Consider the following 13,902-nt stretch of genomic DNA (forward strand, 5'->3'; position numbering starts at 1 on the left):
AGGATACTGGTCTGTAGTTGTTGACATCAGAGGGATCGAGTGTTGGTTTTTTGAGAAGGGGTGCAACTCTTGAAGACGGAAGGGACATAGCCAGCGGTCAAGGATGAGTTGATGAGCGAGGTGAGGTAAGGGAGAAGGTCACCGGAGATGGTCTGGAGAAGAGAGGAGGGGATAGGGTCAAGCGGGCAGGTTGTTGGGCGGCCGGCGGTCACAAGTCGCAAGATTTTATCTGGAGAGAGAGGGGAGAAAGAAGTCAAAGCATAGGGTAGGGCAGTGTGAGCTGGACCAGCAGTGTCATTTGACTTAACAAACGAGGATCGTATGTCGTCAACCTTCTTTTCAAAATGGTTGACGAAGTCATCCACAGAGAGGGAGGAGGGGGGGGAGGGGGAGGAGGATTCAGCAGGGAGGAGAAGGTGGCAAAGAGCTTCCTAGGGTTAGAGGCAGATGCTTGGAATTTAGAGTGGTAGAAAGTGGCTTTAGCAGCAGAAACAGATGAAGAAAATGTAGAGAGGAGGGAGTGAAAAGATGCCAGGTCCGCAGGGAGTCTAGTTTTCCTCAATTTCCGCTCGGCTGCCCGGAGCCCTGTTCTGTGAGCTCGCAATGAGTCATCAAGCCACGGAGCAGGAGGGGAGGACCAAGCCAGCCGGGAGGATAGGGGACATAGAGAGTCAAAGGATGCAGAAAGGGAGGAGAGGAGGGTTGAGGAGGCAGAATCAGGAGATTGGAGGGAGAAGGATTGAGCAGAGGGAAGAGATGATAGGATGGAAGAGGAGAGAGTAGCGGGAGAGAGAGAGCGAAGGTTGCGACGGCGCATTACCATCTGAGTAGGGGCAGAGTGAGTAGTGTTGGAGGAGAGCGAGAGAGAAAAGGATACAAAGTAGTGGTCGGAGACATGGAGGGGAGTTGCAGTGAGATTAGTAGAAGAACAGCATCTAGTAAAGATGAGGTCAAGCGTATTGCCTGCCTTGTGAGTAGGGGGGGACGGTGAGAGGGTGAGGTCAAAAGAGGAGAGGAGTGGAAAGAAGGAGGCAGAGAGAAATGAGTCAAAGGTAGACTTAGGGAGGTTGAAGTCACCCAGAACTGTGAGGGGTGAGCCATCCTCAGGAAAGGAACTTATCAAGGCGTCAAGCTCATTGATGAACTCTCCAAGGGAACCTGGAGGGCGATAAATGACAAGGATGTTAAGCTTGAATGGGCTAGTGACTGTGACAGCATGGAATTCAAATGAGGAGATAGACAGATAGGTCAGGGGAAAAAGAGAGAATGTCCACTTGGGAGAGATGAGGATTCCTGTGCCACCACCCCGCTGACCAGATGCTCTCAGGGTATGCGAGAACACATGGTCAGACGAGGAGAGAGCAGTAGGAGTAGCAGTGTTTTCAGTGGTAATCCATGTTTCCGCCAGCGCCAAGAAGTCGAGGGACTGGAGGGTAGCATAGGCTGAGATGAACTCTGCCTTGTTGGCAGCAGAACGGCAGTTCCAGAGGCTGCCTGAGACCTGGAACTCCACGTGGGTGGTGCGTGCAGGGACCACCAGGTTAGAGAGGCAGAGAGGTGTGTTTTCTGTTTCCCTTTGCAGAAGCTTGATTCGTTTGCCATGTGCGTTTGTCTCCCGAGTGAGTTTTCTAGCTCTAGTGTTTGTTGTTTCCCCAGTATTACTGAGATCCTTCTGTTACCAATTCTCAGTAAAGTATTTACGTTTATCCTAAACCACTGATTCCTCGTCTGGTCTCTTCTCTGCTGGTCTCTTCTCTTCTCCTGTGTCCAAGCTCATCACGTCACAGTCCGTAATACCAACACACCCCATGTAGGGGAGAACACTTTTTGTAAAACACATAGGGCTGATAGAAAGATAGCAGTCACACACAGCATGATGTTAAAGAATAAGCAGCCCATTCACTCAGCCATAATAAGCCAGTAGGTCCCAATATATAATATAAAAACACAAAATTAGGCTAAGCATTTCCCAATCGAAATGTATAACTTTTACTTCCTATTACAAATATATTTTTCACGTTTATCACACAAAGTAACCGGTGATCTAAAGTTTAAATGCAACAATGTTTCACACACAAGTTATTTTCTGAGATATAGCTCAGGGATTCTTAACAGATGGGAAAATCTCTACTTTTTTTCAAGAAATATTTGTCTTAATATTGACAACGTTTGAAATATATATTTTGATAGACCAAAGTATCTGCTATCACACGTAAAAACAATGTTTTAATTCTTAATAGAATGCAACTAACTGGATTTAACTCCGTCAGACATCATAAAAGGCATTTCATATTTACATGTATCGTCCAACAAGTGTTTAAAGGCCTTGTTTAATTCTATCATTAGAATATTCAAATATGCGACACAAATCTCAAAACGTATTTTTATTTTATAGCGCTATATAATGCTCCAGGGCTAATTTCGTTAGCATTTTAGCATGTTTTTCTAGATTCAGAACATAGAACAATATTTATAAAGCAAACATTATCCATTAGATCTAGCACAGGAAATACTTAAATAATTTAAGCATATGTTGCAGAACAGTGATACAAATAATATTTTTTATAATATTGACAAAAAAAGGGGGTTAGCCAACAAATACTCAAAACAGACATACAGTATTTAACTCTAAAAATAAAAGTTCAATACAAGCATTTGTAAAATATATAAAATGTTTAATTTAGAAATACCCAATACAAATATTCAATAAGGATTTTTCAGCCCTCAGACATTAGACAAAAATCTAAGTTGATGTTTTACGGAGTGGTATACAAGGATTGAAGTGGTATTCAAGTGGAATACAAGGATTGTCCTGACTTTCACGAATCCCTAAGCGAACAACATTGCTCTTGTTAGCTTAGGGGTTCTTGAAAGTCGGGACAATCCTTGTATACAGTGGCTTGCGAAAGTATTCACCCGCCATGGCATTTTTCCTATTTTGTTGCCTTACAACCTGGAATTTAAATGGATTTTTTGGGGGGGTTTATCATTTGATTTACACAACATGCCTGCCACTTTGAAGGTGCAAAACATTTTGTTGTTGTGAAACAAACAAGAAATAAAACAAAAAAACAGAAAACTTGAGCGTGCATAACTATTCACCCCCCCCCCCCCCAAAATCAATACTTTGTAGAGCCACCTTTTGCAGCAATTACAGCTACAAGTCTCTTGGGGATATGTCTCTATAAGCTTGGCACATCTAGCCACTGGGATATTTGCCCATTCTTCAATGCAAAACTGCTCCAGCTCCTTCAAGTTGGATGGGTTCAGCTGGTGTACAGCAATCTTTAAGTCATACCACAGATTCTCAATTAGATTGAGGTCTGGCATTTGGCTAGGTCATTCCAAGACATTTAAATGTTTCCCCTTAAACCACTAGAGTGTTGCTTTAGCAGTATGCTTAGGTTCATTGTCCTGCTGGAAGGTGAACCTCCGTCCCAGTCTCAAATCTCTGGACGACTGAAACAGGTTTCCCTCAAGAATTTCCCTGTATTTAGCGCCATCCATCATTCCTTCAATTCTGAACAGTATCCCAGTCCCTGCCGATGAAAAACATCCCCACAGCATGATGCTGCCACCACCATGCTTCACTGTGGGGATGGTGTTCTTGGGGTGATGAGAGGTGTTGGGTTTGCACCAGACATTTTCCTTGATGGCCAAAAAGGTAAATTTTTGTCTCATCTGACCAGGGTACCTTCTTCCATATGTTTGGGGAGTCTCCCACATGCCTTTTGGCGAACACCAAACGTGTTTGCTTATTTCTTTCTTTAAGCAATGTTTTTTTCTGGCCACTCTTCCGTAAAGCCCAGCTCTGTGTAGCGTACGACTTAAAGTGGTCATATGGACAGATACTCCAATCTCCGCTGTGGAGCTTTGCAGCTCCTTCAGGGTTATCTTTGGTCTCTTTGTTGCCTCGCTGATTAATACCCTCCTTGCCTGGTCCATGAGTTTTGGTGGGTGGCCTTCTCTTGGCAGGTTTGTGGTGGTGCCATATTCTTTCCATTTTTTAATAATGGATTCAATGGTGCTCCGTGGGATGTTCAAAGTTTCAGATATTGTTTTATAACCCAACCCTGATCTGTACTTCTCCACAACTTTGTCCCTGATATTGTTTGGAGAGCTCCTTGGTCTTCATGGTGCAGCTTGCTTGGTGGTGCCCCTTGCTTAGTGGTGTTGTAGACTCTGGGGCCTTTCAGAACAGGTGTATATATACTGAGATCATGTGACACTTAGATTGCACACAGGTGGACTTTATTTAACTAATTACGTGACTTCTGAAGGTAATTGGTTGCACCAGATCTTATTTAGGGACTTCATAGCAAAGGGGGTGAATACATACAGTGGGGAGAACAAGTATTTGATACACTGCCGATTTTGCAGGTTTTCCTACTTACAAAGCATGTAGAGGTCTGTAATTTTTATCATAGGTACACTTCAACTGTGAGAGACGGAATCTAAAACAAAAATCCAGAAAATCACATTGTATGATTTTTAAGTAATTAATTTGCATTTTATTGCATGACATAAGTATTTGATCACCTACCAACCAGTAAGAATTCCGGCTCTCACAGGCCTGTTCGTTTTTATTTAAGAAGCCCTCCTGTTCTCCACTCATTACCTGTATTAACTGCACCTGTTTGAACTCGTTACCTGTATAAAAGACACCTGTCCACACACACAATCAAAAAGACTCCAACCTCTCCACAATGGCCAAGACCAGAGAGCTGTGTAAGGACATCAGGGATAAAATTGTAGACCTGCACAAGGCTGGGATGGGCTACAGGACAATAGGCAAGCAGCTTGGTGAGAAGGCAACAACTGTTGGCGCAATTATTAGAAAATGGAAGAAGTTCAAGATGACGGTCAATCACCCTCGGTCTGGGGCTCCATGCAAGATCTCACCTCGTTGGGCATCAATGATCATGAGAAAGGTGAGGGATCAGCCCAGAACTACACGGCAGGACCTGGTCATTGACCTGAAGAGAGCTGGGACCACAGTCTTAAAGAAAACCATTAGTAACACACTACGCCGTCATGGATTAAAATCCTGCAGCGCACGCAAGGTCCCCCTGCTCAAGCCAGCGCATGTCCAGGCCCGTCTGAAGTTTGCCAATGACCATCTGGATGATCCAGAGGAGGAATGGGAGAAGGTCATGTGGTCTGATGAGACAAAATAGAGCTTTTTGGTCTAAACTCCACTCGCCGTGTTTGGAGGAAGAAGAAGGATGAGTACAACCCCAAGAACACCATCCCAACCGTGAAGCATGGAGGTGGAAACATCATTCTTTGGGGATGCTTTTCTGCAAAGGGGACAGGACGACTGCACCGTATTGAGGGGAGGATGGATGGGGCCATGTATCGTGAGATCTTGGCCAACAACCTCCTTCCCTCAGTAAGAGCATTGAAGATGGGTCGTGGCTGGGTCTTCCAGCATGACAACGACCCGAAACACACAGCCAGGGCAACTAAGGAGTGGCTCCGTAAGAAGCATCTCAAGGTCCTGGAGTGGCCTAGCCAGTCTCCAGAGCTGAACCCAATAGAAAATCTTTGGAGGGAGCTGAAAGTCCGTATTGCCCAGCGACAGCCCCGAAACCTGAAGGATCTGGAGAAGGTCTGTATGGAGGAGTGGGCCAAAATCCCTGCTGCAGTGTGTGCAAACCTGGTCAAGACCTACAGGAAACATATGATCTCTGTAATTGCAAACAAAGGTTTTTGTACCAAATATGAAGTTCTGCTTTTCTGATGTATCAAATACTTATGTCATGCAATAAAATGCAAATTCATTACTTAAAAATCATACAATGTGATTTTCTGGATTTTTGTTTTAGATTCCGTCTCTCACAGTTGAAGTGTACCTATGATAAAAATTACAGACCTCTACATGCTTTGTAAGTAGGAAAACCTGCAAAATCGGCAGTGTATCAAATACTTGTTCCCCCCACTGTATGCACACACCACTTTTCTGTTATTTATTTTTTTGAATTTTTTTGAAACAACTTATTTTTTTCATTTCACTTCACCAATTTGGACTATTTTGTGTATGTCCATTGCATGAAATCCAAATAAAAATCAATTTAAATTACAGGTTGTAATGCAACAAAATAGGAAAAATGCCAAGGGGGATGAATACTTTTGCAAGGCACTGTACCACTTGTATACCACTTGAATGAAGAAAAATGTGTCTATAAAAAACACAGTTCCACTCACCAGATGATGATCATTTGAAACTTAACTTCTTGTTGAAAGTTAATCTTGAAAAGGGTGAAGCTAACAAATTAGCAACAACATCCTTTTCGATAACATCTGCTGCAGCCTCTGCACACTAGCCTGCAACAAAAGCTAGCTTGCTAGACCATGAGAAAACGACTGTTTGCTATAATAGAGATCACCAGCTTGTAGTCCTAAAAAACTGAAATAAGTTTGAATTTTCTACCTCTGGTTCATTGGCCAAAGCCTATGGGTAAGTTAATGGGGTAAGAATGGAGTTTTGGTATATACGCCGAAAAGAAGGTCTGAGGTTAACACAGGCTTAGGAGCAGGAGCGGTGCGTGGGTAATATCACTGAGGAAGCCAAGCCAAAAAGCCATATTACAACCTATGTCGTGATAATTGCGTTATTTGCTCTATAACCCATTCGTTCATACGCCACCGTGATATACAATAAAGCTGTGGCAACCAAAAGACAACAGTCACACAGTGGCATAATTTTTTTTGTTTCTTCTTTGTTTTGTTTCATCACAAAACCAGACAGCAACATCTGTCTGGTGATGTCCACATAGCAAATATTGCATGTAACAAACAGTTATATGACCTGCAGCATGGTCAAGCAAGTTAATGTTTTTGACAGATTACTAAACAGCTACTGATTTAGAACCACGGAGTTACCACAAGTCAACACAAAGACAACAGGAGAACTGCCTCCACTATTCCAGCACCATTTCAACTTAAACATTTAAACATCATCAAATCAACAAGGCTATACAGTGGGTGGGGGGGAAAGTATTTAGTCAGCCACCAATTGTGCAAGTTCTCCCACTTAAAAAGATGAGAGAGGCCTGTAATTTTCATCATAGGTACACATCAACTATGACAGACAAAATTAGAATTTTTTTCTCCAGAAAATCACATTGTAGGATTTTTTATGAATTTATTTGCAAATTATGGTGGAAATAAGTATTTGGTCAATAACAAAAGTTTCTCAATACTTTGTTATATACCCTTTGTTGGCAATGACACAGGTCAAACGTTTTCTGTAAGTCTTCACAAGGTTTTCACACACTGTTGCTGGTATTTTGGCCCATTCCTCCATGCAGATCTCCTCTAGAGCAGTGATGTTTTGGGGCTGTCGCTGGGCAACACGGACTTTCAACTCCCTCCAAAGATTTTCTATGGGGTTGAGATCTGGAGACTGGCTCCAGGACCTTGAAATGCTTCTTACGAAGCCACTCCTTCGTGCCTGGGCGGTGTGTTTGGGATCATTGTCATGCTGAAAGACCCAGCCACATTTCATCTTCAATGCCCTTTCTGATGGAAGGAGGTTTTCACTCAAAATCTCACGATACATGGCCCCATTCATTCTTTCCTTTACACGGATCAGTCGTCCTGGTCCCTTTGCAGAAAAACAGCCCCAAAGCATGATGTTTCCACCCCCATGCTTCACAGTAGGTATGGTGTTCTTTGGATGCAACTCAGCATTCTTTGTCCTCCAAACACGACGAGTTGAGTTTTTACCAAAAAGTTCTATTTTGGTTTCATCTGACCACATTACATTCTCCCAATCCTCTTATGGATCATCCAAATGCAAACTTCAGACGGGCCTGGACATGTACTGGCTTAAGCAGGGGGACACGTCTGGCACTGCAGGATTTGAGTCCCTGGCGGCTTAGTGTGTTACTGATGGTAGGCTTTGTTACTTTGGTCCCAGCTCTCTGCAGGTCATTCACTAGGTCCCCCCATGTGGTTCTGGGATTTTTGCTCACCGTTCTTGTGATCATTTTGACCCCACGGGGTGAGATCTTGCGTGGAGCCCCAGATCGAGGGAGATTATCAGTGGTCTTGTATGTCTTCCATTTCCTAATAATTGCTCCCACAGTTGATTTCTTCAAACCAAGCTGCTTACCTATTGCAGATTCAGTCTTCCCAGCCTGGTGCAGGTCTACAATTTTGTTTCTGGTGTCCTTTGACAGCTCTTTGGTCTTGGCCATAGTGGAGTTTGGAGTGTGACTGTTTGAGGTTGTGGACAGGTGTCTTTTATACTGATAACAAGTTCAAACAGGTGCCATTAATACAGGTAACGAGTGGAGGACAGAGGAGCCTCTTAAAGAAGAAGTTACAGGTCTGTGAGAGCCAGAAATCTTGCTTGTTTGTAGGTGACCAAATACTTATTTTCCACCATAATTTGCAAATAAATTCATTAAAAATCCTACAATGTGATTTTCTGGATTTTTTTTTCTCAATTTGTCTGTCATAGTTGACGTGTACCTATGATGAAAATTACAGGCCTCTCTCATCTTTTTAAGTGGGAGAACTTGCACAATTGGTGGCTGACTAAATACTTTTTTCCCCCACTGTATATGCTTAGTTTAATACACTGATAACAAACTTAAAGATACCAAAAACAACTTAGGCCAATCACTGTTGCTAAATATCATGTGGCTGTCCATCATACTGATGTGTGTGTGTGTGTGTGTGTGTGTGTGTGTGTGTGTGTGTAGACTAGTTGAACGCCAATGCCATCCTCCTCTCTTTCATGTTGGCAAAATGGTCTATGTCTCTGTCATACAGTACGCTATTCGTTTTTGTTGTCATTGGCTATCTAGCTAAAATGCTTACTAGCCTAACTTCCTCGCTAGCTAGTTAACGTGAGCCTACTAGGCTACATCTGAACGTCAATTGTCTCAGGCCAGTGGGACAATATACACTATATATACAAAGGTATGTGGACACCCCTTCAAATTAGTAGATTTGGCTATGTCGCTGACAGGTGTATAAAATCAAGCACACAGCCATGCAATGGCCTTACTGAAAGCTCAATGACTTTCAACGTGGCACCGTCATGGGATGCCACCTTTCCAACAAGTCAGTCCGTCAAATTTCTGCCCTGCTAGAGCTGTCCCGGTCAACTGTAAGTGCTGTTATTGTGAAGTGGAAATGTCTAGGCGCAACAATGACTAAGCCGCGAAGTGGTAGGCCACAAAAGCTCACAGAATGGGACTGCCGAGTGCTGAAGCACGTAGTGAGTAAAAATAGTTTTTTCTCGGTTGCAACACTCACTACCGAGTTCCAAACTGCCTCTGGAAGCAACGTCAGCACAATAACTGTTCGTCAGGAGCTTCATGAAATGGGTTTCCATGGCCTAGCAGCCACACACAAGCCTAAGATCACCACGCACAATGCCAAGCGTTGGCTGGAGTGGTGTAAAGCTCACCGCCATTGGACTCTGGAGCAGTGGAAAAGCGTTCTCTGGAGTGATGAATCATGCTTCACCATCTGGTAGTCCGACGGATGAATCTGGGTTTGGTGGATGCCAGGCAAACGCTACCTGCCTGAATGCATAGTGCCAACTGTACATTTTGGTGGAGAAGGAATAATGGTCTGGGGTTGTTTTTTATGGTTCGGGCTAGGCCCCTTAGTTCCAGTGAAGGGAAATCTTAACGCTACAGCATACAGTGTCATTCTAGACGATTCTGTGCTTCCAACTTTGTGGCAACAGATTGGGGGAGGCCCTTTACTGTGCACAAAGTGAGGTCCATACAGAAATGGTTTGTCGAGATCGGTGTGGAAGAACTTGACTGGCCTGACCTCAACTCCATCGAACACCATTGGGATAAATTGGAACATTGACTGCGAGCCAGGCCTAATCACGCAACATCAGTGCCCGACCTCACTAATGCTCTTGTGGCTGAATGGAAGCAAGTCCCCGCAGCAATGTTCCAACATCTGGTGGAAAGCCTTCCCAGAAGAGTGGAGACTGTTATAGCAGCAAAGGGGGGACCAACTCCATATTCATGCCCATGATTTTGGTGTCCACATACTTTTGGTCATGTAGTGTATGAATTCATGGTTGGATCAGAATTGACGTCATAATCATTGGCCTGTACAGAGAATTAAGTCAAAACCACAGGTCCAAATCCCCATCTCCATCCATGACTTAGGAAAGGGCCGATTTAGCAAGCTAGCTACTGCAGGACATCAACACAAGCAGACCAGAAACAGACACGTTTTTCTGACAATGATGACATTTTGCTTAGGATGTGATTTGATTGGTGTGAATCCAAATCCAAACTGGCCTCTCTTGGACAACAACCCACAGTTGAGCTCAGCTCAATGCTGATTGGCTAATTATTATTTTTATTTTTATTAAAGGAGGCCAAATGCTTGTTGGCAGCAATCAATCAAATGGTATAGCGGCAACATGTCATACTCTTTTGTTCCAGTCAGTATCAGATGCATGGGCTACACATACTGAGACAGAGGGGCGCTGTTTCCCTCGCTCGGATGATTTCTCCTGTGAGATTCAGCCACTTGCGAATAGACAGACAATTATGAAAACACAGATAGACGAAAGAGACATTTTTTATTTTATTATTATTTATTATTGGTCGAATATTTGGGAAAGCCTGGCTTCCCTTGGCCCATGAATACACGCCACAGCAGATCTTATACATTTTGTTCTATGAGATAATATCAGTCAGTTAACATGACCTTTGTGAATTATGAAGCCTTTATGTGCTTGTTTTGATTACATAAATGCTTCAAAATTCACAAAAAGTGATGTTAGCTGATGAACATTATCTCATAGAACAAAAAACATATAAGATCTCCTAAGCCTGTGTTTACCACAGACCTTATTTTCAACGTTTATCCAAAAATCCTGCAAAAAAAACATTAATTTCCCTATAGGCTTTGGCCAACGAGCCATGGTGGAGTTAGCCTCCGTTAGTGCCTACACAAATATGCCATTACTATTGCTCTCTATTGCACAGTGACCTGTCGACCTTCGAGAAGGCGGAAGTTTCCATACATTTTTGTAAAAACAGTCCCATCCATTACAAGTCAAAATGTGATTGATTGATTCCACTTTACTCTAAAATTCTGCGCTAATACAGTTGAGTAGAGCTCGCCAGCTTGCAGTCCTAAAAAACAAAAATGAGTTACCTCTGGTTCGTGCAGCAATTCCTATGGGGGAAATGAATGGGGAATGAATAGGGTTTGGGATAAACGCTGAAAGTAAGGTCTGAGGTTAACACAGGCTTAGGAGATCTTATATGTTTTGTTGTATTAGACATATTCATGATGAGTCTTCTATCTATCTCTATGACAACAGGCTCCACTTCTATCAGTGCATTAGTAACAACCTAACTATTACTAAACTTCTATTCGATCAAATAAGCCTCACATAGCAAATTAGCAATTACATTTTTTCTTGGACCAAATTCAACACTCTCATTGACCTCCATTTATTTAGATGTATCTCCCCAGAGACTACCTAAGAAAAATCCTGATTGTGTTGACCCTTTCCTATCCAACACAAATTGAAGAGATTAAATCAGAATATAATTAGAAATAATAATAGAATTACAATATCATTGAAATATTATTGAAAAGATTAAATAGCAATTAAAAATAAATGTATATTTTAAAACTACAACAATTATTTTATAAATCCTTAGGCCTTCTCTGAAGGCGTAAAAAGCCCTCACAGTTCCGCACTGGAGTCTGAGCTTTATAGTACAGCTTTGATAGATACCTCCTCAAACCTCTCAATTGCTGTATCTCATAAAGCTTTTCTCTTTTGAACAGAAAATAAGGATTATATATCATTCAATAGCAGGGATGAATCTGCTGCTTCTCCAGTGACTTGGCACAGTGGGCAGAGAGAATAGGACAGTGCTCAATATGCTGAATCATTTCTGAAGAATGAATGTGTGTGATATCTGATCTGTTTTCCAGTTGGTGCAGAGCAACTTTGTCCTTTTCTGTACGTATGCAGTGGACCTGAGAGACCACTTCCAGAACATCGTACTGACCATCCTGGTGAGTTCTGGTTTCAGACCTAGATTAATCTCTCATAGACAGACTATTAATCATGAGATTTTGGTTCTGGGTTAACAGAGATTAGACCTAGATCAATGTTAAGATCCTTACATAATACAGACCACTGTCTCATGAAAGGCTTAATCCTAACATGAGGAACTAGAAATGTCATACAAATCTCCCATTGACATCAGTGATTGGTTTTATATGACATTTGAGTATACTCATAACCAAAGACAATGTTATAGACTAAAGTGCATATTCTTAAAGATTATAAACTCAGCAAAAAAAGAAACGTCCCTTTTTCATGACCCTGTCTTTCAAAGAGAATTAGTAAAAATCCAAATAACTTCACAGATCTTCATTGTAAAGGGTTTTAACACTGTTTTCCATGCTTGCAATGAACCATAAACAATTAATGAACATGCACCTGTGGAACGGTCATTAAGACACTAACAGCTTACAGACGGTAGGCAATTAAGGTCACAGTTATGAAAACTTAGGACACTAAAGAGGCCTTTCTACTGACTCTGAAAAACACCAAAAGAAAGATGCCCAGGGTCCCTGCTCATCTGCGTGAACGTGCCTTAGACATGCTGCAAGGAGGCATGAGGACTGCAGATGTGGCCAGGGCAATAAATTGCTTTGTCCGTAGTGTGAGACGCCTAATACAGCGCTACAGGGAGACAGGATGGACAGCTGATCGTCCTTGCAGTGGCAGACCACGTGTAACAACACCTGCACAGGATCGGTACATCCGAACATCATGACAATGCCACCAGCCATACTGCTCGTTCTGTGCGTGATTTCCTGCAAGACAGGAATGTCAGTGTTCTGCCATGGCCAGCGAAGAGCCCGGATCTCAATCCCATTGAGCACGTCTGGGACCTGTTGGATCGGAGGGTGAGGGCTAGGGCCATTCCCCCCAGAAATGTCCGGGAACTTGCAGGTGCCTTGGTGGAAGAGTGGGGTAACATCTCACAGCAAGAACTGGCAAATCTGGTGCAGTCCATGAGGAGGAGATGCACTGCAGTACTTAATGCAGCTGGTGGCCACACCAGATACTGACTGTTACTTTTGATTTTGACCACTCCTTTGTTCAGGGACACATTATTCAATTTCTGTTAGTCACATGTCTGTGGAACTTGTTCAGTTTATGTCTCAGTTGTTGAATCTTGTTATGTTCATACAAATATTTACACATGTTAAGTTTGCTGAAAATAAACGCTGTTGACAGTGAGAGGACATTTCTTTTTTTTTGCTGAGTTTATATCTCTCTTCCCAGGTATCTGCAGTAGTGAGCATCCCTCTGTGGCAGTGGTTTTTGGAGAGGTTTGGCAAGAAGACAGCAGCCTTCTGTGGCATCACGGTAAGAGTCTGGGACGGAGTGCTATTGGTATTCCACTGATGATAAGAATGTGCCACCTTGTGGACGAACAGGTTATTACTTTCGGATAAACTTTTTGAACTCCTCTCTCTTTCTGTCCAGTGGATCATGCCATTCACAGTGATGCTGGTGTTCATCCCTAACCTGGTCGTAGCTTACGTAGTGGCTGTCTCTTCTGGACTCAGTGTGGCCGCATCACTCCTCTTACCATGGTGAGATCAATTGAATTGGGCTGGCACAAAGGTCAAAGGTCTGTAAATGTAGTGTGGTTGTAGTAGCACTAGCCAGTGGTTGTAGCTACAGTAACAATAGTAAACATACAGTGGGGAAAAAAGTATTTAGTCAGCCACCAATTGTGCAAGTTCTCCCACTTAAAAAGATGAGAGAGGCCTGTAATTTTCATCATAGGTACATGTCAACTATGACAGACAAAATGAGAAAAGAAATTCCAGAAAATCACATTGTAGGATTTTTTATGA

General features: G+C 42.7%; 1 protein-coding gene across 1 annotated transcript in view; it reads left to right on the top strand.

Moving 5' to 3' along the window:
- Window positions 1-13,902, top strand: part of LOC311108412 (sphingosine-1-phosphate transporter MFSD2B-like) — a gene marked incomplete at its 5' end in the record, with an annotated part of 38,462 nt that overhangs the window by 21,013 nt on the left and 3,547 nt on the right. The window contains 3 exons of the mRNA XM_084151037.1: window positions 11,953-12,036; window positions 13,322-13,405; window positions 13,526-13,635. Of these exons, the coding sequence (XP_084007163.1) occupies window positions 11,953-12,036; window positions 13,322-13,405; window positions 13,526-13,635 (278 nt within the window). The remainder of the gene's footprint in view (window positions 1-11,952; window positions 12,037-13,321; window positions 13,406-13,525; window positions 13,636-13,902) is intronic.

This window comes from Coregonus lavaretus (genome assembly GCF_964263955.1).
Source record: "Coregonus lavaretus genome assembly, chromosome: 33".
Lineage (NCBI taxonomy): Eukaryota > Metazoa > Chordata > Actinopteri > Salmoniformes > Salmonidae > Coregonus > Coregonus lavaretus.